The sequence below is a fragment of the Linepithema humile genome, chromosome 6, assembly GCF_040581485.1.
Source record: "Linepithema humile isolate Giens D197 chromosome 6, Lhum_UNIL_v1.0, whole genome shotgun sequence".
NCBI lineage: Eukaryota > Metazoa > Arthropoda > Insecta > Hymenoptera > Formicidae > Linepithema > Linepithema humile.
Genome location: NC_090133.1, coordinates 915537 through 943217, shown reverse-complemented (window position 1 = coordinate 943217; position 27681 = coordinate 915537). Strand labels below are relative to the sequence as shown.

General features: G+C 35.2%; 2 protein-coding genes across 5 annotated transcripts in view; both read left to right on the top strand.

The window, feature by feature from the left end:
• The window catches only part of nmo (serine/threonine-protein kinase nemo), a 92875-nt gene extending 70244 nt beyond the window's left edge, over positions 1 to 22631 (top strand). The window contains exons 10-11 of one of the 3 annotated variants that reach the window (XR_010890738.1): positions 670 to 900; positions 4163 to 21039. Coding sequence is in view for 2 of the 3 variants with exons in the window: in XM_067357229.1 (XP_067213330.1) it covers positions 4163 to 4217 (55 nt within the window). In the remaining variant the exon portion in view is untranslated. Of the gene's footprint in view, positions 1 to 669; positions 901 to 4162; positions 21040 to 21637 lie in introns of those variants that run through there. The other 2 variants (XM_067357230.1, XM_067357229.1) reach the window with 2 other exon arrangements.
• Positions 22632 to 22883: 252 nt separating this feature from the next.
• The window catches only part of Sarm (sterile alpha and armadillo motif), a 75374-nt gene continuing 70576 nt past the window's right edge, over positions 22884 to 27681 (top strand). Inside the window, exons 1-2 of one of the 2 annotated variants that reach the window (XM_067357189.1) lie at positions 22884 to 23399; positions 24916 to 25107. In XM_067357189.1, the coding sequence (XP_067213290.1) occupies positions 25066 to 25107 (42 nt within the window). In that variant the 5' untranslated portion in view covers positions 22884 to 23399; positions 24916 to 25065. Of the gene's footprint in view, positions 23400 to 24911; positions 25108 to 27681 lie in introns of both variants that reach the window. The other variant, XM_067357190.1, reaches the window with a different exon arrangement.

Below are 27681 nucleotides of genomic sequence, written 5' to 3'. Positions count from 1 at the left end.
AATATTTCAAATTTTTAAGTTTAAAATAACTTTCAAATTTATTTAGCACTCTTAGAATATCGTTCTAGTTTTCTCTTTGCGATATTGAGACGAAGCAACATCTCCAATAATGACAAACTTATGTAATATTTTCCCCAGATTACACTACTCAACAAAATTTAATTTTCCTTTTTGTAGAAGTATAAAAATGAGGAGGCATTATAAACTTCCTCTCTGATTTCAAAATTATGAAATTTTGTTACGGACTGTTGTACAATCGATAGCGTTTGTAAATATGTATAATGAGGATTAAGTATGAAATAAATGGAATACATTATTTGAAAAAAGTAATTAACAATTTTGTTACAAACAATAAATGCAATTTTATATGTAATTATTAACATCTCGAATAATTGAAATCTGAATTATCGATATCTCAAATAATAAAAAAAAAATTAAAAAATTGGAGTTTGAAACGTGACTATTAAATTATCAGATAAATTTCGTTCTTATCATTTCGTGCCGAGAGATCTGCGCACAAATAAGTTTTTAAAACAGAAACATTTGCAAAATTTATCAATTCCATTGATCCATGCTATCAACTTCTACAAATCTTGTTGTTGAGTAGTGTTACTTGCAACTGATGTTGGATGTGTAACAACTGTTCGTCTTGCTTACTCTGCCGTCAAGTTAGAGCAAGCCGATCGCCGAACCAGCGCCCTGCGCCGCGTATACGTACACGTTACTACTACCACTACCGACTCAGCTATCTACCACTGTCAGCTACTATCGACTACTACCGCTATCGTCTACTACTACTACTACCACTACTACTACTACTACCAATCGTGTTACGCCTCCTTCTGAACGAAACGAACGAACCGAGAGTCAGCTATAGTCGGCGCGACCTCGCTCGCAGAGGTACATGATCCAGCTTATTTTTTATAATACCAAGTATATTGCCTTTTGTTTTGTGTTACACTGTTTTATCTTGGGTTTTTTGACCATCCTTTATTTACCTCATGATGTACATATACCGTGCCTTTTGCGTTCTGTCGCACGCTGTTGCGCGATCCATATACGCGGTGTCTCTTTAGAAACGCCGCACTGATCCTTCCAATCTTCCAGAACACGTACAAATAAAATACTTGTTGATGATAAGCGTAAAATTGCATTATGAATATTTATTTGTACGTATCTAGGAATTAGAAGGAATAATTGGTGATTCCAAAATACCCTATTAGTAGTTTTGCATTTCCGAATCGGATCGGTCGCGTCGCGTATATTTCGAGCCGAGACGCGTTAATCGCGCTCAAACAGGGTTGATGCTTGTACAACTAAATATATAATTAACGAGAAATTCGAGAATTGCACTATTAAGTTGATCGAATGCGGCGGTTGAGTTCCTCGAAGATCGAATAAAATTTGACATGAGAACATGAGAATTCAACATGAAAATTTATATAAAATTATATCGGTTTAATATTGTGATAAAATTAATTTCAATATAAATTGAACATTCGTCTCGGAATGTTTCGTGAATACATCAATGCTTTGTTAGTAATTTCATATTATTGCAAATATTCTAACAATACTTTGCATTTTTTCGCAGTGTTTGAATGATTGCAGATGTAAAATTATTCAAATAAATTTCAAAAATAAATTTTGTAGGAAAACTTTCATGGATTTCGGTCGGTTCTCTCGGACTTAGGTAACGGGGTTTAATTGATGACAGACCTAGACGCGTTTAGCGGCGCTAATTAGCGGCAGTTTCGCGAACGCGCAATTAACGGACTCCTTGAATATCAACGACAATAATATACCCGGTGCTGCCGACAGGATACCGTCCCTTTGTCCGACGAGTACTTCCGTCTCCTCTTTCAGCTTCCCCCTTCTCTCTCTTTCTCTCTTTTGGCTAAACGAGAGCGTTGCTGAAGCGAGAAATCGCATCGCTGCTGGCCCACTTTCGCGGCTACTTTAAAGCAAGTCCAAAGGACTCTAATTAAAAAGAGGACAATTACGATCTTCGAGGAACATCCGCCGATTCGTTGCCATTTTTTGAACTCTTTCACCGCAGAATATTATAGTAGTTTCTTGCACATGCTACAGCCGGTTACAATCACACGATGTGATGATGACAGATATAGTTTTATATCAGAATGAAAGAAAGGAGAGATTCGAGTCATTTAATATATCTTTTACAAAAATAATATTAATTTATGATCATTGTTATCATGAAGTACAATTATAAGAGTTATGTTACATTATTGCTACATTATTTGCACTAACATTTTTTATAGCAACGAAAATAGCATTAAAGCTATGAAAATTAAATTTGGATTAATTAAAAACGAATAAAATTTGAATATTAATATTTTCTTAAAGAAATTAATTTTTAAAGTAAACTTCACCTTCTCTCGATTTCTGATTCACAATTAGTTTCTATTCAGAATTTTTTAAATTTAATTTATTCCAATCTATTCGATTATACGCGTTCGCAGCACTCGAATATTAATAATGTAAATACAATAATTTGCAAGTGGTCTCCCCCGTTTTGCGCGCGTGCGACACAACTCACCGCCGTTATTTCTATTTTGCTAACACATTACTTGTGTATAAAAGAAAACGTAGAAAACGCCTGAATGGAGCACATCGTTTTATTGTTGACATTATGAGTGTAAAAGAAGGCCTGATCCACCATGCAGCCTTCAGTTGAGAGAAACGATGAGAAAGACGCGCCAAAAGAAGACGAAGAAAAGATGCAAACTCTCTTTCGCGAAAATCTGCATAGCTCGAGAAAAAGATTTTTCCGCGACCTTCACCCTTTTCCCGAATCCACGTTATAATTTGCAGTCCGATCCACTTTCCTACGAAACATCTCTTATAGATAATATCCGTCCAATATTAGGTCGATATTAACCCATGTTTTACAAAACAATAGCCCAAGGGAGATAAACGATAGAAAAAAAATGTGGCAGATTTATATTGCAAATAAAAATGTTTCTAAGGAAAGAAAGAGAGAGAGAGAGATTTACGAGGGAAATAATCGGCTGTCACGCATGCTGACAGCTGCATGGAAATCAGACAAACGTTTTGGTTATTTTGCTAAAAGATCCGTCAACTCTTCGGATCGATCGTCACGAGCGAGTAACGCGTACCGCAGTCCGATAACGATAATTGATAATTATCGCTGTCGACTGTTACTTGACGATTAGGTTAACGTCGAGATAGAAAATCTATTGTCGAAGATGGGCGAAGCAAAACTTCAATTTGGTGTGTAGCGATTGTTACATTTTTAGGCATGGAAGGATGCACAAACTTAGAAAAAACGTGGCTATTTTGTTGTTTGTATATATGTTTGGCATTATGCATATATCGGTTCTTTAGATTTACTATGATTGTGATAAGGAATAGATAAAAATAGTGACGTTGTCAAATAGTTTTATACAAAAAGAAAAAAAGAGCAAACATCGCGCCATTACTGCTCGTTGACGATTTCTGTTCTAACAATTTAGTCGATCGTCAAAGTACGAAATGGTAGTTGTAGATTATTTTCGTGGCATTTCGTACTTTGCGCCTTCGATCATTAGAGAACGCGAATGGTCGAGCAAGCTTTTCCGTACATACTTCATTCGAAATCAAACGCAAAATTATCTGGAATTAATTTCAATATAGCGTTCTTCATATAATTAATCAAACTGAATAAATATACATTCAATTGCGATCCAATTAGCGATTCAAGGATACTCGTCAAACGATATAAAAATGTTGAGAATTTTACGTTTTACAAACTTTGCCAATTTCGAAATTAAGCTTTCTTCGGATCGAACGAAATTTTTGATTTCCCGCTGCAAAGAATTAGCTCGACGATTCGCACGTAGTTTGTACTCGTCCTGCCTTCACGCTCCGCAATCGATTGCCCTAACTCTGCCACGGTAATCGGGTTTATTCTTACTCAAGCAAGTTCTTGGAAAGTAAAAACGTTATTAAATTTACAATAAATGGAACGGCGATTTTATCGAGATGATTTCGATTGAAATACCGTTGGCCGTTTACACACAGGGTGGTCGATTCGCGTTACTAAAGGAGGGTCGCACGCTCCCCAAGCCTAGCCTCCTCTGCCCCTCCCTCCCTCTCTTGCCCTTTGTCGCTCTTCTAATGACTTGTTCGTACGACTTTGCAGCTCCACGGTGGCTCACCCCTCGGAATTGCCACCCTCTCCACACCAGTGGGAATAAAAAATCTTCCCCGTTCCCGTCCCCGAGATAGGCCATCGGACTCGAGGGTAACGACTCCGCGTCGCGCTCCAAGAAGAAAAGAGAATCTTCGCCGACCGGAAGATAGTAAGTCGCCGATAACGAGAAGAGAAAAGAGGAGGGAAGAAGCAGAAAAATGAAGAGTGACGGGGGAGGGGCTGGAAGCTGCGAAAGAAGAGCCAAGAGAGACAATAGACTGCCGCACATTGTAGCCTCAATTTTCGACTAGCTGATACATATACATGCACGGAATAGCGCAAGGGATGCGTGAAGGAATGACGGTGATGTTCGATTCGAGAAATTCAATATTTTTATGGATATGGAATTTCTCCGCAGAGACTTTACAAGTATTTTGCAAGTATTAAATGAATGAATAAATAAACTTTGACTTTGCCGCAAGAATGTATTTCGCGAGGAGCTTGAAAGAAACTTGCTTTGCTCAATTCTTTTTTTAGAGCCATATTCCTCATATGAAAGGTGGAAGTTCCTGTCGACTTTTCTTTAAAGATTTGACAAAATTGAATATTTTTTTCTGCTTTCCTTTAAAGATGCATTTCTGAATAATTTTTTTTACTTTTTTTGTAACAACAGTTTAATCCAAAAGTAACTTAATATATTAAATTCAAATAGTCAGTAATAAAATTCTGATATTAAATTTGAATTTTTAATTTACTTTAAAAATAGGACTGTTTCAATAAATTGCTAAATTTTTATTTAATATGTAACGTAATTATTACTGATCTTCGCAGAAGCTCTAAAGTGCTTATGAGATTCAAAGAAACTTCTAAGACTAATAAATGATTAAGAAAGGACAATTAAATATTTATCGAGTATTCTCTAAGAAAGGATTGACTTGAAATTCTGCAAGAACATCATCTCGTCGTTCTTTAACGTGCTTCACCGAGCACTCTGTGTGTGTATATATAGCAATATATTATACATATACGCGTTGCATATATGCGACCAAGGGAAAAACACACAGAATACACATACACAAAACATACACACACATACACACACGCGTGTGCATACACTAGCCAATTTAAAACATGAAGTAGCCAATTAATTCCGAGAGAAAGAGAGAGCGGTAAAGGATTCCCGAGGGGCGGAATTATAGGTACCGTGAGAATAAGAAGACGTAGGGGAGGTGATAAGTAATAGCGATTAGTAAAGCGAGCGTCGAAAAGACGGCCAGTCCTTTTTTCTTTTCTTAGATTTTACGCACGTGTACAGGTCGCGCAAGGTCAGCTGGCATTTATAATCGAATACGCGCGCGCGAGGGAGAAAAGTGCCGGAAAGGAAACTGAAAAATCCTTCTCGTCCTGATAGAGTATCCGCCGACGATGAGAAATGTTCCTGAGAATGTCACACTACAAATCGGATCGCCCTCGAAAGAATATCCCTCGAGGACGCTGTCACTATGACAAGATTATAGCTCCGAATCGAATAATCCTTGACAGGATATTGCTTGAAGATGCCTCGAGAAGTGAGAAAATAACTTTGAATCGACAGAACATCCCCCGAGAATGTTGCTGTGAAAAGATTTGTCCTCGATATCTTCCAAGAACGCTGTGTGTTAATAACAAGACAAGATCATTGCTCCAAACCGACCGATCCTTGGCAAGGATATTATTCGAATATATACCTCAAGGAGCAAAAAGTTAGCTATGAGAGTTCAATCGTCCACATTGAGATATCTATCTCGAGATATTGCGCGAGGACACTCGAGAAAATTAATCCTTGGCGAAATTAATCGTTCAAGGATGTCGCGGGGATATCCGAATAGGCAGATTGTGCGCAACTCGCTTCGAATCGAATTATCTTTGACGAAATATTATTCGAAGATTTGCGTTTTCGAAGAGCGAGGTATTCGTCCGAGAATGTCGCACAATCAATTTCTCCCTCCGACTGGCGGAAACTCGGGAAAACGTTTTCCGCAAGATCCTCGATTTCCTTGCGCCGAAGGGAAGAGCAAAACCTCAAAACTAATCGATCATCGCGAGCGTTGGTACTCAGTCGAGACACCGGCGAAACTCCCGATAAGTCGGCGATGGATCGACCACGAAGAAGAATCAAGAGGAAGGAGAAAAGAAAAAAAAGAAGATTGACGCGTCGTCGTGTTATCGATCTTCCTCGATAAAGTAGCGATAACTTAAAACTATTAAAGAGACTGTAAAAAGACATTGCGGCGAATGTAGTATGTAACGGGTGACGAGAACGCGACGGCACTTTTCTTCCCTAGCATCAGTACTAGTAAACATACCGAAGCATTTAATTCCACGAGCGACCAGCATTCGCTGTGAATAAAGACTTGTGAGTCCCTGACTGAAAATGTCTTTCCCGCGGAGGAACAAGACGAAGAAAAGAGACAAGAGAAGATAGGTGAAAATTTAGGCGGATGCGCGCGACAAGCGAAAATACGTAATCGAAAAAGGACGGGAAAAGTAGAAAAATCGCGGCGGCGAGTCGCAAACGCGCGAAAAATCAAGATTCACAAATTCGTAAAGGAAATGCGTATTACCGTGTTGACGGGATACGACGGAAGCTTTTCAACGCTCTCATTGTTTCTGCAAACTGTTCAGGAGGATCAGGAAGGCAAATTTGGAGCGCGAATTGTTTTCGAAGTAATTTCGAAAGGATGAATTGACGACTCAATCGATTTCAAATTGACGGCGAATGATACGAATTCGATGATTGAAAGATTTTAAGAAGAAACTCTTACAAAAAATTGTCGATAACTCTCGAGTCATTATCGATTATAAAATTAATAACAGCGAGGACGGAGCACATCGCGCCTTTTGATCATTTTTCGCGATTGACGGCGACTCGCTGCTTTGGCAGGACAAAAAGGACGCAACCTGTCCTTTCGCGAGTGTCCTGATCCCACGTTCGTTCTTTCTCGTTTTTCGAGATTGAACTCTCGAACGATGGGACTCCTTAGATCTCAGGCTAGGAAATAGGAGGAGGAGGGCGTCCTGTGAGAACGTCCCGCAGGATTCTCGCGGTCCTGTCGCGCAAAAGCGGGGAGGAAGAAACGTGCGCAAAACATGTATTGATGTCTTAACGATTTTGTCGCCGATCGATCTCGAGAATCTCGAGAATTTCCGCGTCGAGAAAATGATTCTTGTCCGCGTCTACGATTGCGATTTTCCCTCATTTATTTCGCAAACGCGAATTTCCCTGGCGTGATCACAGGATCGCGATTTATTCCAATAAACACACTGCCGACGTATCGTGCGAGCGCGACGGATCGAAAAGGAGGGAAAAAGTGGGGGGGGGGTAGAGAGATAAATAGATAGAAAAAGAGTGAAAATCGGGGATTAAAACCGGCGTGATTTCTTTCATTCGATTTCTCATGAAAAAGGCGCGCATAAAATGCATTTTACGCTGATCGTTTTCGTAGAATTTGAAAAACGCGTAAAATGAACTGTAGCATAGAAGTCTGAACCCGCTGATTTTACGCCTGTTCTTAATCTCCGATTTTGAAGGATTTACATGGAGGATCGAGACGGAAGAGAGCGATGGAAGTCGTTTTTGCATAGACAAGTATCTCCGGTGTTATTTCCGAATAAGCACCACTATTGTGCGATTGTAAATGGACACGTGAATTCAAGCAATTCAAGCGAATCTCGAGAGTCGACGCAATCTCTCATTAAGCGATTAAATCTATCATTGAGCCTTCTTGCATCACGATGCGCGATAGTAACCTAATCTAAAATCTATCTAAAAAAGACAGCTGTCTGTAATAGAATGGAAATGACTTGGTTTTTTATATTTATCAAAATATATAAACCTTCCTTAGATTTTTGTTCAAATATTTTACATCAAAGTTGAAGCTTTATTTAAATTTTATTTTATATATAATGTTCTAAATATTTTTTTTACAAACACTTGCATAATTTAATTCTGATAATAAAACGCTATTGGAAATTTAATTGCAATAACATTTATTTTTATATTTAAAGCAACTACTTTCCCGCTTATTTAAATATCTGATTTGAATCGCGTTTTAAGACACAATTTTCGAGGATCGTTTAAATGTCTTCACTCTAATTTCAACCCTAAAAAACGATATCTTCTAGAGGGGTGCGAGTTAAAGTTGAGATACAATAAAATATAAAAATAAAACATAAGAAATAAATGACAAAATGTTTAACGTTATCAATTATGTTATATCAATGTATTTAATAATTATTGAATATTTTCAATAAATGGAAACACAAAATGTTTAAAATAATAAAGAACGGATACAAGAAATTAGATAATGATAAAAAAACAAAAATATTTTCAATGGACTCAATGAAAAATCTTGTTGCATCAATGAATCAATTATAAATGAATAAATGAAAAATAATTTTTGGATATTTCTAACTACGCAATATTTATAGCTATAATTTTTCATTATATTTTTTTATTATCTGTAATAATAAATAAGAAATTATTTTCACGGTATTATAGAAAATCTATAAAATCCGAAATATCTCGAACATAGCAAAAGTATATCGCTTTTCAGCATTTCATTTTTGTATTTTATCGTATCTCGTGTCGTTTGGTTAGAGGATAATTGGAGTTGCATAGAAACGCGGAAAAACGCACGGTACACATAATTACGTTCTGAGTGTGATTTTAGGTTAAGGAATTTTAGATAGCCAGTAGTAGTTTTGACGACGAAATACCTTTAGGACAAAGTGAAAATAAAGTATAGTTAGTAGCGATTTAGTGAGACACGTTAGCGAATCGCGTTTGGTTTTCATCGACGGCAAAAGGAAAGCACATGTGTTCTCTTTTTTAACGCAGATTCGCTCACGACGACCAATCAGAAACAAAAACTTAAAAAAAAAATAACGCGGAAAACTGCCGCTTCGAGGCCGTCGCGCATAAGTTAATTATTAGCCATTAATTAAGTGCTTAGAAATGATGCGCCGTGTGTGCGCGGTTCACGGGAGAATGTACTAAAGACTAGATCGAAGAAGCTTATCCGACACTGGTATCCTCGTCAATGAGAAAATAGAAAATAGCAATTAGGTGCTTGTGTGATATCATCGTGAATTAAATTGTGACACGACGCGTGAAAATATCAATTATCTTGCGATTTAAATTTTCTTTTATTTCACAAAAGTTTCCTTTATTTCTTTTTATTGCACGCCTATTCCAATTTGAAAAATTCGCATTTTACGTGAAAAATTTTTTATTTACATATTCTTTTTTAATTAGATATAAATTCTATATATATATATACATATATGTATATATAATAATTATATATATATATTATATATATATATTATCTAAAAAAGTACTTGAAAAATTTTTTTTGTAAAATGAATTTGAAAGTATAACTGCAACAAAAGATAAAAAGAATAGATATTTTTTATATCGAAACAAAGTACAGTTTAACGCGGATACATTGAAAATGTGAAGTAGAGACTTACAAATATTATAATATTTAGTCGTTTACTTTGTTGTAATATTTCGTCAGGAAATAACGATATCTTGCGAACAGAGATAATGCGTTTGTTTAATTCACGACAACATCGCGCGGCACCGAGAGCATGAAGATGCTTCTATTTAATTGCGAGGCCTGTGTTGACTCAAGAATTTCAACGAAATGAAGAACTGAATCACGTTCTTCGATTCTCTTTGAATTTCTATGTTAATATATAAGTATCCCCATACATAAAAACATACATACACACACCATACACACACGTACAAGATTTGCGTTATGTATCGCTGTCAACCCATAGCGATAATGTAACATGCATGATTATGGCAGTGTCAGTGATGAAGATGCAATTGTCATTGCACAGTTTCATCATATTAACGTTACATTCGAATATCTGTTTATATTGCAAATAATATATCTGACACTGCATATTTTCGGTTGGTGACGTCAATGCCAACCGTTAACGTACTGCGAAAGCTCGATATTGGCAAACTTCGAGCCTCTTGACGCAATGTCAGAGATATCTCCGCGTAAAATAATCTGTGTAACGCTAGAAACGATAATTAATACAATTTAATCAAATCTTGAAAATTCATCTTGAATATATATGTATAGAATTTTGTTGTGCGATGACAAAATTGTATCTTGTACAAAGTTATATGCGATTTATATGAAATTCAGTATACTTCTTGTACAATTATATGTGATTTATAAAATTCAGCATACTTTTTCCGTAACAACGTTGACTATTCGCTTCTTTCGTCCGAGATCCTCCTCTGTAATTATTATAGCAACGTAATGTTATCGCCGGATTCATCGTTTTCAGACATATAACGTAGCGCGCTTTTCTCATCTCGTCATTTGTAAATAGATTATCACCGTATTCATCATGTACATAAATTGCAGTTCATCAGAAGATTCGTCGCGATTGCAGAATACGCGTTAGTACAGTTTCGAGATCGAATCGTTTCCGTCGTCTTTAATCTCTCATTAAAACATTCAAATTAAACTGAAACGTGCGAAGAACAGAAAGCACATGAATCTGTTTAGTTTTATATCGTAAGAATTGCTATTAAAGACATCGGAGAATATTTGATCGAGAAGTCTATAAAAACTTCGTCCAACGTGAACATTCCGTTCGAATTTCCAGACTGATTCAAAAATGACACAAAGATCTGCGAGCATTCGGATAATTGGCGACACATATGCATGTAAACACACATATGTGCGCGTGATTAATTGGAACAAACTTTTTAATTCATACTTTAACAATTGTCACTTTTCTTCTTTTCCACATCTTGAATCTGATCGATCTAATAATTGAATTTGACTTTTATTTTGCATATATATTTTAGTTATATATTTAATCTATTTAAATTGTTACATATTTAATTTATTTAAATTGAATGTATTTTTAGGCGGAGAAAATTTTGATTATAGGAAAATTTAAAGAATAACGTTTTGTTGCAAATTTTTAGTATTTCGAAAATTTAGAAAATTATTATTAAATTAATATTAAATTATGTACGAACAAGTAAATAGTGACTATTGAATATGATTTTGTTTTGATTCGATCATTGCAATGGATCTTCCATGGATTTTTCAAATTTTTGCAATGAAAATGATAAACACGAATAATTTTCTTTAAATATTCGAAAACTTATGCTCGCAGTTTGTCGTCGAGAAAGATACACGATTCGTCGAAGTTGGGTGCGATTTGCAATTTTGATTCAATCAAGAGCGAGCGAAAAAGACAACAAATCAGGAGGAGACTGGATATATGTGTGACGTGTGTGTGTGAATAACAGGGATCGAAATCAGTATAATTTAGATTATTTCAATTTTTCTCTATATAAATGACTAAAACAAAAATCATTATCCAAATAATAATATTCAATAGCTGGTTAATAGCATTCTTTTACCTCTAAGATAAAAGTAAAAATTTTATTCCACCTTTTTTGTCAATTAATGCATAAGAAATGATTTTTGCGTATGTATAAAATAGAAATTTTAGTTTAATAAATTGTACTGACTTTGATTTCTGATGTGAGCGAAAAAGAGAAAACTGGAGAGAACGAGAACATGCGACTAATGTTTCCTACTAAAAGTAGACGAATAAATTTTCAACGATGGGATTTGTAAATACGTAGACTCGCTGTAGTTAGTCAGACGATTTGACAATTTACTTCGATATGAAAATTCTCTTACACACTCGCATCCTCTTATAAATACACATGCGCGCGCGCGTATTACATATTTGAAACAGAGATCACACGCACATACGCATCTCGTCGTCGGCGTTCCTTTCGCGACGAGAGAATCGAGATGAATTATATTGGAGGCGATAGGAGTTAAGATACCTACGTTATAGAGATAACGAGCAATTAAGCGACAAAGAAGCATAAAATAAACAAGTCCACGTATACTACCACACTAGCGAATATGCCTTCATTATGGAAAGTGACTGGCACGAGAGATGCACCGAACAATAAAGTTGCTACGGAAAAAAAGGAAAAAAGAGTAAAAAGATCGAAAGCAATGGTTCTCTTGTCTCTGATTTGGCACAATTCTACATTCCCATAAACACTTCCCGACATTTCCTTCCCTGGCTTTTTTTTAGCAGTTAAGTTAACGTTCCTGCGACACTTTGTATAAAAAGTAAGCTTAAGTTACTTTTTCGCCGATTAATTTCACTAATTGGATTTATTTGCAATCGCACGTCGATATTCCTCGCACCCGCATAACCCAGATAATCAAATGTTATCAATACTGGCACATTCACAGCGCATATTTTATCAAAATCAAAAGTTTGATTAAATTGGATGTCAATTTGTCAACATTTGTTAACATTTTGCTGACTGGGGAAGTTTTATTTTTATTACGCGTGACAGAAGCACGGAGAAGCATTGTAAATACGAATTTCCGTACCAAAAATACATTTCTCCATCATGTGATATAATTGACTAGTGCGAGTAATTGTTACGATGAGATGATGAATTGCACAATGATCGCATCGACCTCGTTGCCGATCAACGAGGCAGCAATTTTATTGTCCTGTCGGCAACTTTCTTCTGTACGCAAAACTGTACAAATTGTAAATAACTCGAATCTCTCGCGACAGAAACTCGCCGATATCGGGCGCTCGACCAGAAACGTCCGATATATATCTCGCTAATTTTATTTATTCACATTCCGATGTGAAGCTACATTACTGGTTCTTTGATATCCTCAAAGTGGACCAAGAAACTACGCCGAGACTTAAAAAGAAATCTCAGTTGCATCTTGCAATTGCATTTAAAAGAACTGTAAAATTTTTTTAAAATGTAAAAAGATTGTAAAAGTGATAAAAGCAATGTTTTATGAATTTTTTTTTAGAATTAATAAATATTTTGCAGTTCAATTATAAAATGTTGATACAAAAGAAATTTCGATTGCGAATGACACGACCTGTCGCAATCTTTCATTAAGAAATGTTCCGTCGAAGAACAAATTAGAGTTCAATTTGGCGACATTAGATCGCCACATATAGAGGCAGTTTTTAATTAAAAGCCGATTAATAAAAAACATGTAATTGAATATTTATTCAGGATTTTGTAAGCTTGTATTTCTTATTTCTACATTTGTAGCCGGAGAGAGAGAGAAAATGCTCTCGAAGATCGACGGATCGATATCCGGCAGTTCTGTGGACTCGAGAGAATAAAAGGATTCTTGTCGCTTTCCTATGGGTAGGGTAGTCGTAGCGGTCAAAAATAAAATTGTAACGACCTGTCGTTAGTAACTAAGAGGCCTTAACATTACCGCGTTTACGATTATCATTATACATCAGTACAATTTAAGGGTAGTGCATACCTAAGTGATTGTGTAAAAGAAACGTAACATGTGTTATATTGATTGTATATACTCGCTGGGATCGAGCGCGACTTCGTTCGATTTTTACCTCAGTTTCCTGCGTAGCTTTCCTTACTTTTTCGAAACTTGAGCAAAATTAAAATTTAGCCTTACACGCAGAAAATAATAATTTACACGCAGATAGTAAATTTCAAAGAACATGACTTTTACGGGCTTGTAATGCTAAAATCCGACGATTCCTCTCGATACTTGATTGCAAAAGTTTGAAGAAACGAAAGGTCAACAAGAGATATTGCATTGGCAGATATGACAGAAAGGAGCCGAAAGGATGCGAAAGAACGGAGAAATCTTTATCCACACAGTTGCACGGTGCTTACAGCGAATCGTAAAACAGTATGCCAACAAGACGCGTGCTATGCATACATATCTGTTGTAATCGCACGTTTTATAAGCTACATTTAAAATATCGCAACGCACAAGACCATAGATAACGCAAATACGGAATTACCAGGAGAAACAGCAATTTTTTTCCCGTTCTTTCAACATACAAAACTCAAAATAAAAAATTTTGAATCAACAATTTTTATATTATTAATTGATTCTATGATAATTTCTATATGTTATTTTAATTTGATTTGACTGGCTGAAGTTAAATTTGGATTTATTTTTATCTACATTTTATTTGTTCTATAAAAAGTGCGTTTTAATAATGCATAATATACTTAAAAACATAATTGAGAAATTGGCATTTATTATAAATAATATAGAAGTTACAAGCTTTATAATTACGCCATTGGCGAAGCAGAATTTATGCAAGAATGTGCGAAACTGCAACAAAAATTCTATGGGCCAAGGACTCGTGACGATTTGCACGAAGAATATATTGTGATGGCTAACGAAAGAGCAACAAGATAATCGTGTGTCGATTAAGAATGTCTTACAAAAAAAAGTAAAAAGAGTCAAATTTGTTTTTTGTATTTTTGGCGCAAAAAGAAGGAAATAAGAAAGGATAAAAATTTAAAGTTGCGTGGAATAAAGTTAGAAAAACGAAAATAAAGCAAGGATTAAAGAAAACTGTGCGCAAAATTAAACGAAGTCGCTTGTATAGACGTCTTTCCATAAACACACACAAAAAGCATTTTGTAATTCAATATAATCTACAAAATGTTCAGTAGTACGTACGTTTAACGCGCGATATAGTGATATTTCTATCGAAAATTAAATAACTTCCCTCGATAAGAATATCAATCTCACAATCAGTAAAATAACCATCTCATGTTCACTCTTATTTTACGTATTATATGCCAATTCTTATTAAAAAAATAATTCTTTTTTTCATTAAGATATCTATAGGATATATTTCAATGTTACATATTTCCACAACTTTTAAAATATATTAGAGATCGGAGATTTTTTAACGCAAACTTAATCAAGATAAATATTTAATGTATTCAATAAATTTTACTTCGAAAACGCTGCTCTCTTTCCAAGTCAACAAATATTCCGAAAAATATTGGCTATAATTATAAAAACCGTAGAAAAGAATTCCAGTAAAATTTCGGCAAGAAAAAAATCGCTTTAATTTTCGACGGAAAATATTCTGTTCGGCAAACGTATTTATTACTGAACTGAACTGTATGGAGCTGTAACGAGAACGAGCCCGGCCGACTGTATAAATATTCAATGATCCTTCGGAAGACTTCGAGGGGATATTCGCGTACCTTGAAAGTAGCCCGAAGCCTTTTCAAACGTTTTAAGCGATCGTAAAGCTGTCGATGTACATAGATAGAAATAGGACGAATAGATACACTTTGCTCTCAAAGGACACGAAAAAATGTTCCCGAGAGCTCTCATTATAGGATAGAAAAAGCGGATAATTCTCATACTTTTTAGCGATTAGGCAAGCCCGTGGATAAGAAGGGATGCGATTTTGCTATGACCTTTCAACCTCGGGCAATGATTGATCCTTGATCCTACGATATTAAGGATCGATCGATATTTAAATTGCCAAGAAGCGAATAATAAATGTCAAGAGCGATTCTTCGCGACGTATTCCACTTTTTCGCGCGAACGATATTCGTGTAGAATAGAAACAACGCAAATTTTGGCAAGATCGACGATCGCTGATCGAGCCTTGCCTCGGACGACGCGATTACGATTGGGAGAATTGAAATGATCTCGGTGGCGATTGTAAGATATTTCAGAGAAGCTTCGGCGGAGTGCTGTTATTTTTTATAAATATTACTGAACGAAAATCGGAGACGAGATTTCAAGCGCGGACACGCTCAATCTTCGATCATCGATCCTCCGGTTTCAAGTTCTGCGTATCTCTTGTTCTCGGTGTTTCGTCTTGTAAATAGAACAATAGTTTTCCTTCACGATGCTCTTGCACTTGCAAATACAACGAGAAAGTGCAATCAATTGCATTAATAGTTTATGTGATGCTGATATTTCAGCAACAATAATTAACATTTGTCATTTATTTTTTAATGTTGATGTTTTAGAAAACAAAAGAACAGAACTAAAAAGAAATATAAGAATGTCCATAAGGTTTTTCAATATGTGGCATAAAATAATGATTTATTCAAAACAGTAATTGTCTAGCGTAATCGACATATAAATTTTCTTTACGCGTGGAACAAATAAATTAATGATTAATTACCATCGAACTACTGAGTGATTAATTAGTAATTAATAATCGTTCAACATGCGAAAAGTGTAGAAATTAATCGCGAGAGCATCGGAATCTTGCGGATTCTCGCATCCGTGGTTAAAGGACTAATAAATATCCTCTCAGTGGACTCGTGTATATCTAACTGCTATTTATCGTTACGACCAGCGCAATTAATGCGACTTTGTAAATAGGAATCGACGATCTTCGGCAGCGTGGATTCGTGTGCGTAAAAACAGTATGTGTAAAAAGGAAGAGCGTGTGTACTCCCTTTTCAGCGTTTCATCCTCTTTAAGAATAATACCCGCATGTGTACGTTTAACAGAGTTCTTTTTTCTCTCAACGTGTCGACGCTACTGTATTACACATAGACGTTTGTCCTTCTGCGATTTAATCGATATATGTGTGTTATTATGTCCGGCGATCCGGGAGTGGCGCATATCCACAGAATTCTATTCGCGCCGACCCGGGCCCGAACCACTCTAAACTCACGGCCAAAGTAACGTAATTTAGAAAAGCTGCTGCTGGCAATGCCTTCTTACACACTTCACAGACGAACACACATACACGTGCCGATGCACGGACTGCCTGATAATTAACCGAGTTCCGAGACATCAATCAGTTAGTTGATTTTAGTCTATTTAAACATAGCAGAAGATCTTTCTCTCTCACAAATATATACAGGGTGTTCTACAATTTTTGTGCGTTAAATGTGGAATATACAGGAAGTAGCGATTATACCAAATTTCGCAACATACCACGTTGTATTTAAATTCCATTAATAACCAAGTGATTAATTATATAAATGCTTGACAACATAAACATTTTACTTTCCGACAATGTGTATAACGATAATTTTGTCATACGCGATTAATTATGGCAGCCTGTTTATCTATACACTCATGTATGATATACTAAACTAAATGGCGTCCTTCTTCCTCTAGCCGACTTGAAGCGAATCCCGAATACCGATCGCTCGCGAATAGGAGCGATCGTAACTTTTGTCAGATTTTCGCGTGAAAACTGCTGCAATCCTGCCACGACGTTTTAAAACATATTTAAAAAAAGATATTTCGCGCAACAATAAAAAAAACGGTGACAAGTGGAGTGTAATATACGTATATATTGTATCGCAGCTAGAAGAACGAGAGAAGAAAAAATAATATATATATTAAATACATATATCTAGATATGTAGAGAGGCTGATCTCCGCCGTGTAATTTTTGTATTTTCGACAATTCAAGACAGCGACGCCGACGAGATGATTATAATTATTACTATCGTGATACAGTACAACTCGTCGCGACGCTATTACATTAATATACATTAGTCAAATCAACGCTTTATATACGGATGTTCTGTATAACAAATTGTAAATTGTAACAGTGATTACATCGAAAGAGTGAGCAAAAATGTTGCAGGAGCGCAGCGGTCTTTTGGCGATTTTTTGCTGAGTATCGTGAGAAGGTGATGAATTCTTGTGATGAATTATTGCAAGAAGTCGCGAAATTTTAATCCTTATTAAATGTTCAATTAATTGTCGGATCAAAAAATGAAAAGAAATAAAAATTATTATATTTTGATCTTTTATAAAACTCACGTAAAAGTTATAAAAATTTATTTGTTCTTCAAGTAACGGATGTGACGATAAAAATATTAATATATAATTCGATACTAATAATGTCACGAAAAATCTGGCAAGAGTTACTCGCTGATGATGTGTCTCTTCGCGAGCGAAGCGGTCACGATAGATTCGCCATTCGATCTCTCAATATTATACTGTAGATTATAGCGTAACACACACGTGATATAAAGACTCGATAAGTCTTCGTAACGGAGAGGCAGTGTACTCAGTGTAAATAGGTGACAAATTGTGTAAAGAGAAACAAAGTAAAAATGTAACGTCGATGCCTATCACAGTTCTACTTCTACGATAATGTAAGAGAAAAAGCAACCAATCACTGCTAATCGCTATATTACTAACGACTAAATGCAGTTTATTCTATCTGTATGTGTCGGTTCTGATTGGACATAGATTTTGTATCAGCCTTTTCTTCGTGTAATGGTGTCTAGCCGACGGGAGACGATCGATTTCGAGAATTTCGAGATGCGCTTTCTCGCGTGCTTTTAATTCCTTTTTTATTTTCTCGTTAAATTATTAAGAATATTCCACTGATATAACATCAGCGATATATTTAGCTCACAATATTAAAATTATTATAAAAAACCTACATCATTGTTGTTACGTTATCATCGAATTTTCAGAAATTGAAAAGCAAGTTGTTTAGTTACATTACTCAAGTTGAGATGCAATCTATTAATACACATAAAATGGTTTAACACATAAAATTTGTAGAAACGAATAATTGGATTTCCTAAATTCCTGTTTGCGCGATATTATCGAGTCTCTCGAGATCAATCTCTCAAATTGTAGATTCAATCGTGTCTTTCACAATTAAGTAGATCTTGTGTGTCACCCTCGACGATCGAGATCACGCTTCGTTTATCATATTTAAACGATCAATCGCATGTTCCGATTCGGAATGAGCGTTCGCCTCGACAACTCGTAATTGCATTGATGCGTCTATCATGCAATTTTTATCGTGAGAATGCAATTAACGTCAAATCTCTGTCACGAAATAAGATCTGAAGCGAACATCTCTTACGCAATCGTCTTGAAAGACGAACGTACATCTCGATTGCTGATCGTGACGAGTGTTGGAAATTCGTCGTGCACATGTCGTAAATGTGTCTACGCACCACGTGCCGGGACCGATTTCGAAAAAATCGCGAAATTACTTTGATCTTGAATGAATAATGCCTTAAAAATTATCATAATGTTTTCCAATTCGAAACATGAGATATTATTTCAGAAACATTTACTTGAAATTAAGAAATTTACATATTAATATTCTTTTAATAGTCAAAAACTTATAATAAATTAAGTATTGTCTTTACGTTGCGCGAAAGAATTTAAAAACCTTAAGAGTAATTTATCAATAAAAAAAAGGTTTTTGTTGTTATTTTTTTATTCTGATATCAATCGCAAAACGTAAAGAACGAAATCGGTCCCGAGCACTCGTTTCTTCTAGCTATAAATCTTCGTGAAGGAAGTCACATTTCAAGATATCGAATCCGCGAGCCGATTCCAACGAAGCGAGCGACACATTTATCCGATAATTTCGTTATCGGGCAGATGTAATTGAATCGCATCGAAACGAATTGCTTCTTCGTCGCTCGGTTCGACGGAAAGACCCGTTTCTCTTAGGCGTTGATCGACCGATCGGTCAATACTTCTCAATATATGCACTTGCATCGCCGTAGAGAGCCGAACCTCACCACCGGGAAATCGTGTAGCCGATTCCAGCCTTTTTTGGATTCTCGCGAGTCGAATTATTTGCGAGTCGCGTCGCGAATGACGTGAATCAAAGCGCGAATTTTCCGAATCAAAAAAAAGAATAGACAATTTAAAACATGATGCCAGGTCGACTTAATTTTCAATCTCTCATTATAATAGCCTCGCGAGTCAGTTGTATCGACGAATTCTTTTTTAAATAAGTAAAACAAGAAAAATTTTTTACAGATAATTTTTTATAGATATAATTTGTTAATAAAACTGTGACCTTAATGTTCAATACTTCATCGAATTTTCTTCTAATCGTTAATTATAAAATTAAATCTGCGTCTGAGTTAAATTTAAATTAATATTCTAAAATTAAATTTAAACACCGGAAGACTATTATTTTTAGGATAAGTTTTAGGATTTTAAGAATATGTTGAGCACTTTTTTATTCGTCGAAGAATTCATGAACCAGGAGAAATGCGATTGTGAGAAGAATCTCGATGTAATCGCGGAACTTGATATAATTGGAATGTAGCGAGTGAGAATTCGTCGAGAGTTCAATCGAATACCCGGCAATCGCGGTATTCGGTTTTCGGATAAACGCGGATAACGGCAACGAAAAGACCGCACAAAAGGAAACATAAAGCACCGAAGACTGGCAATCAAAACTACTGTAAGCTTATCAAACGCGCAGATTTATTGCGGCGGCCGGCATGATCGCGATCGACGATCAATCTCGTAATGGCGCGTTTATATCATATGATTCTGTAATGATGATATCATTTAGATGATACTATTATAATATCTCAATTGAAAAGTATAGTATATTAGAATTGAGCAAACTGTAATCAAATTAATGATTGTTGAGTACATAAATTAATTGATGATTATTATTGAGTAATCTTCGATCATGATAAAGTGACAAAAAGATGCAAACGAGAAAACAATTGCATCTTGAAATTATGATCAATTGAAGAAACTAACTGATATCAACATGTTTTATACGATAATCGTGCAATGTAAGCGCGCCATTAACCAGCTTTTTTCGCGATCGTGAAAAAAGCCACGACGAAGACTGTTCCTTTCCTTCCGCGATAAATCGACCAAGAGGAAAGATTAAGTCGCACTTTTGTAGATTTTAAATGTAATGTACAGATTATCGTTCTTATAGCACATCATCAGGCGACAAATATCATCGTCCTAGCCGTCACCTACTTCCGGTTTTTACACACAGCTGTCGATCGTATCGGCGAAAAAATGATAAATCGGCGCGAGAATTATAAAGAAAACGCGACTTTTCACAGAACTAAAAAAGAACCGCAGCTCTCCATTTAAATCGGACACGGACTGTACGCGTACATACGCCGGTTTTTTTCGAGTAAAATTGCGCGTCTAATGTAACACTAGCGAGTAGATATAGGTAGGTACCTGCATTTCAAGAAATTTAACATGCTTGGATAGATCCTCAATAAATCGTTATACATGTTTTGATAAACATCGCCGTTTTCTTTATTGTTCCCCAACCTCCGCGACGACATTTGAAACCGAATGTTGATACGATCTGTAATGCGCGCTGCAATAATTTTCCAATTTTCCGGCAATCGACACTTGGCGCGCATTAACGATAAATTACCGGGTCGAGCAATTGCGCGCGTGGCAGATCCTAATCGCGCGCTGTCGGACGCCATAAGTTAGCCGGTTAAGAGCGGCGGTGGCTCGGTCGCATGTGTGCCCGGATAGCAACTGAGAATCAAATAATAAGATCTAATGGAACTGTTTGCAATGCTGATTAATGATAAGGGGAAACGGGCCACAGATTGCATGTAGGCAGCTAAGTATGTAATCTCCTTTCTAAAGCACAAAGAGAACATTCATTCGTTTTTGGAAAAATCAATGTTTTTTTATGTTTTTCTCCACGATTTGATATTGAACCGTATATTGATATCAATGTAGAAGTAAAATGCTTATTTGGATAATAGAATTGTCATTACTTTATTCGTTAAATTAATTAATTACCGCTTGTAATTAAAGAAATATTTTTCCCGAAACGTTTTATGGCCTTTTTCTAATAGTTTTTGTTTTTTCTTTTCCAGATTCCATGAAGCTTCTGAATCTAAATTTTTCTGTTGACATTCTTAAGCGTCTACAACATGCTGTTGACTACAATTTATCGCTGATCTAAATATTCGTTCTTTAAATAGTTCGCCCAGTAATACAAATTATCTTCTGTCTGCGAAATTGTATTTTTTATGGAGGTCTTTTCATTGACAAAACAAGTTTCTACATCGAATACGTCGAGCTTGACGTAAGCCGATGTTTACGGTCAGCACGTGCTACGCGGGAGACGACAACGCAAAGCGCAGCAATATCAGTAGCACAGCGAGCGCATTGCGTGATGCATTCCGCCGCCTCTTTGTGCTTTTTTACTCTAAAATCTCGCATCCGCTTACTTTGAAAAAAAATCAGTGTTGGTTGGTCTAATAAATAATCTTTAGTTTTGATATACTTCCGATACTGAACGGATCAATATCAATATTAGTGCGAATTAAGCCACTTATTCTGTTCGTTAAATTCATTTTAAATTGATTTTATATTTTATCAAATATTATTAAAAAATATTTTAACTAACTTTTTTATAAAAAATTATTTTGTAAAACTGCAAAATAAAATGGATAGAAACTTGGCTCAAAAAATAAAAATTTTTAAATAAAGGATACGATAATATTATTTATTGGTGACTATTAACAGTGTGAATTAATGTGTAAAGAAGACTATATTGTGTGTAAATTAATGTTTCCGTCAGTGGAAAATAATTTTTGGTTTTAATGGCTTTGAAATAAAATTCAAAATCACATGCAAAGATTCTCATTATCATAAATTTTACATTTCTCATACTTCTAAAGAGGCAAACAATTTTTTATGAAAGACTGCATAAATAAATAATAACAGTTAAATAACAATTAAATCACAATTTTATTATACGGTTCCCATCTGTTTTCAATAAATTAGCGTAAAAGAGATAAAAAAACATCAAAAACCCGCTTGAAAGATTATATGCGAAGAATTTTACAGACACCGATTCAAACCTATTAAAAATATTAATATGTAGCAGAATCACAAGTAAAATTATACTAAAAACTTCATTGATAATTCATTCAAAATGCTTGCTTAAAATAAAACTTTTATTTGAGGAAAGAAAGAAAGATAAAAATGAGAAGATATGAAAAATATTTTTTAAGCGGCTCAGAAATTGCAACTAAAATTTTATTTTGATTTCAAGTTTCGTATATATTATGCTCTGGATTGATTGAACCGATCGCGTTGCAGCGTACTGCATCGCGTTGAGTCCCTATGATTTGTATCTTATGCATATTTCGCGTGCGAGTTACGGTTTTTGCGCGAAATGTAGTTTGTGTACCGATAAGAACAAGACAGCGAGTTGTATTGGAATGACGATGCCGAAGCGAAGCTACCAACGACAGTGATGTAACGGAGGAAAATAAAGCGGTGACTCGCTTGTATGGATATTGGTACCGTGCGCTCGCTCGCTCGCTCGCTTACGCGCGCACGCGTAAACACGCGTGTCGGCTTGCTGTCCGCGTGAACCAGGACTTTTCTACAATTTGACCGGCAGTTTTTGGAAGTCATCGCGTCGGGACGCGTTCGGCTACACGTGTGTAGCCACGTGAAGGCATTCGGGTTATCGCAAGGCATTCTGAGACGTGTGTTTAAAAATCAGTATGAGTAATTAACGTAAAATCACGAATCGATTTACTTTATCTCCGGATCACCAATGCGTGACCTTTTCTACTACAAATACCGCTACGAGGGACTACGTCAGAATCGAATTCAAGGGTAAAACTAAAATATTTTTGTTTATAATTAATAAGTAATATTTAATAGGTAATTAATAAGGCTTTATTATTATATTGCTTAATATTTTGATAATTAATAATTTTTACTTTTTTTACATCGTTTTATAATTCATACGAATGCAAAGAAAAAACAAAGATTCTTTTCTGCATAGAAATAAAACTATGTGGACACAAGTTAAATATTATACGCTAAAGTTTTCATAATCCATGCAATATTTTTGTTAATAAATAATAACTAGAGAAATAGATAAGAAATCCATTTGAAAGCATAAAAGTTTAGAGAAATCAATTTTATGATTCGAGTATATATATATATACATTCTTTTTTTGTAAGCCTTTCACATTCGAGCAAAACATTTTGAAAGACAGACGAGTGATATTATCATTCAATACTATTGTTCTTATCGATCTTTTATTATTTTTTTCAAAGTTGCATTAAAATAGATAAATATTTTAGAAAGTTGCAAGTTATAAAACAATCGCAAAATTTTTAAATAATTAATATTAATAATATAATAGTTTTATCAAAATTTACGACATATCTTAATAATTAAATTTCTTCAAAGATAACTTACAGTTGGCAACAGTCGGGAGTAAAAAAAGAAAAACTTTGAAATCATATATATATTTATGCGCGCGCGCGCGCGCGCGCGCGCGTGTGTGTGTGTGTGTGTGTGTGTGTGTGTGTGTGTGGTATGTATATCACAATAGCATAGACGAAGAAACATTATTATTCCTGGATTCACACATGATATTTTATGGAATAATAAACATATGACATTCAATCAAGTAAGACGAACCAATATGACTTTGAATAATCTAAAAAAAGCTTGCGACGTGCGTCACATATTCTATTCTTATTATAAGAAAAATTTCCCAGAGCAAGATCGTCAATGCTTATAAATCATTAATCATAATCATATATTAAAAATAATTTGCAGATCGTGTTTTGCAAAATAGATACTATAAAGACATGCTCAAAATTAATAACTGAAAGACATCAAGATAATATTGAAATTCATTATCTTTATTTAATATTGATTTTGGAACATGATTATAATTTATATTGATAATTGATTATAGTTTATAATAATGTTATTCACATTATAAATCTATTTTTTTTGTAAAAATGAGATAAATACTTTAATGCTTACACAGACAAATAGCGTGGCTCGCAAGGCAAATTGAGACGAACATTAATTAAAATGTAGCAATCGCGATCAATTAGGCACGCAATTAAAATCTTAATGGCAAACGCACTCTGTTTACGACAGCAAAACGTGCCAGCATTTTTTTCCTTTTAACTCTCTTTGCATAGAACATATAAACCTTAACTTTCAACAAGCGGCAAAAATAAAACAATAAAATATTCGGTAAAGAAAAAATGCCGATACACGTGTGCGCACAACTACTTCATGGCGTGAAAAAGAGCTAAATTTTCAGCATTGCGATTCTTAAGAAAATAATGCTGACAAACGATAACTTTCATAAGACAGGTTGTCATGCGCGCTGCCAGGATGATAAGGACAAAATTCACGAGGAGAGAAGTAGCTGACAAAACATCGAACAATGCTTCGAGCGACGCAAACTGAAGAGTTACGGCGACTTGGCAATCGAGATTGTGGCCGGGATTGATCGCGGAAATCATGGGAAACGGGCCATTCTGTTGCGCGCATCGCAACAAAACGGTATGTAAACAAACGTCAATACTAAAATACGCTTACATATCATTGATAAAGCAATGAACCGCTCACCCGCCGGGTGTGCTTCTTGTACTTATAAAAACACGCTGCCTTTCGGATATTTAGAATCTAAACTCAATATCCGCATATTTTCAAGAACAATGCTTTGCGGCAATCTTTTCAAACATAATTCTTGCATGATTATAATTTTTATGCAAACTATATTTTGTTTAATTTTTTTCTTTTTTAGTAAAATCTTAAAGTTTTTCAAATAACAACTCAATTGTTATATTAGAGTCACCGTATACGTATGACATAATGTATACAGGTTTCAAGGTAACGACTGCCTGCTAATTGAACAATATCTTTTTTTTGCCACTGCGCGAGAAGGCGATTGTCTATGAAAAAAAATATGAAGCTTGACTTAAAGGTCACTGGTGCGCAGTTCGCGTACGGTTGCTATGTTTTTTACGATGAGAGAGGAATCCGTCAATGGTATTCGTAATTAGTAGCAATCAATTGCGCAATCAGCTGATCGGCGTCGTTAGATCTATCAACGTGCTTTGAAAAGAAAAACGCGCGTTCTACAAGGAGATACGACATTGCGAACCTAGAAAACGAATACTCATGAGAAACGGGACAAATAGGCGCCTCCGCGGGAAAGAAACTGTTTTTTTTCCCTTTCATTACGATAAATATCCGTACATTTTACAACTGTTATAACTAAGAGCGCGGCTGAATGAGCACACGGCCTTCGAATCGAGAAAAACGAATGATGTATGCATTTGAGATTTGTTTAAAAAAGGTCAAACACATCTTTCAAAAACTTTACTTGATTTACGCTAAAAGTTTCTATACAAAGCGAGGCACACGTTTTGAAAAATTCAAAAGTGTGTTTCTGAAAAATATCTTCCTGTGTATTCTATAACGTTCCTAAGATGATTTGTGACATATTGCGAGAAGAAAAACTTCTATGAAGAAAGAAAAAGTGCGCGATAATTTATCATCTGCCATATATCAAAGTCTCGCTTTCTCTAGATTTTTCCTTCACACCGCAGCGCAATTAACTTTGAACTGTTCCATTAATTCGCTACGACATTGGAGAAATTTTATGTCTGGTAATAAAACTCGTTTATAATCTTATTACGATGCTTTTTGTACGCGTATATAACACTTTTATGACGTGAATAATGTTTAAAGTCTATCGAAAACGCGTTACGTTATTCTCGATGTTCTTTCTTGAGTGAAAAATTTCTTAACGATCAATATCTTTTTGATCTTTTAGTTATCGTGTTTCATGAAACTCGCATTATTAATTTGGAGTATTAATTCAAATAAAATTCTGAGCGCGTTTAGATTTTGCATATGCATACGTTTTGATAGAAAACACAAGCAATATACATATAATTTGCAAATAATTAAATAATAATTCGTATGATAATTATTATACTTAATTTTACTTTATTATTATACTTTATTATACTTTTATTTTTATTCATCTCTGTATTTTTATGTAACTTATCAACTTTGTCTTATTTATTTTTACTCTTATTTATTCAGGCAAAACTTGTTTTTTGTACGTGTTTATTTTTGCATCAGAGTGTAGTAATAAATTGTCCCATTATTATTCTTGCTCGGTGCGCTTTGAATACTCGGTCGTAGTCGGTATTGTAAACAGAATGAGGCACCGTGCAATCTTCGTGGAACGCGAGTTAACTCGTTGTATTTCAAGTGATATAATGCATTATTATTCACGAATATTGAGAGAATGCCTAACTTAATAGCGGTACTAAAACACATTTTTCGTGAAGGTCGGCATATACGGCTAGAAAGATCACGCGGAATATAACTTCTTTGCATTGTTACGAGCGCGATGAGAAATCGAATGCAACTTCTCTCTAAATATCTAAACAGGTGTCCAAAAATAATCAGATAAAATTTAGATTTATACTTTCTCGTGTTTTATTAATACTCACTACTAAATTAATTTCAAATTAAGAAAAAACATTTGTTGAATATTTAATATATTCCGTGTGTAATTTTTTTATTCATATATTAAAAATTAATGGTGCTTGGAAAAGAAGGTGTCGTTCGAAGATGGGGATATAAATTTGTCTTCGATCGTGCATCGAATTTCAATTAAAGAGTAGTAGAGACGAAGAAAAATTCTCGACGAATTATATTTAATTGAGGCGCATATTTTATGGCTATTACTGGTGTGGCGATTTTATTCCCAGCACGGACGGAGCGAAAGATCAAAGAAAAAAGCGCAGGAAATTAATGTCGATCATCGGGTCGCGAGACGACGCGTTGCAAATCACGATCGGCAAGTTTAAATCGATTAAAGAGGAAAAGCAAAATGTGTGTGTGCGCGGTACATATATCGCTAGCGACAGGCTACGTCTGCTAATTTGTTGGAAAATAAAACAAAAGAGTTACATAAGTCCATCGTGGGAATACGAGGAACAAAATCCTTCAATCGGATGTTTCATCAACAATTTAATTCCTTATTCAGATTACAGTATTTATTCGCATGATTGCGAAAAAAGATAACGTGATTTGTACGTCTCACATGTCATG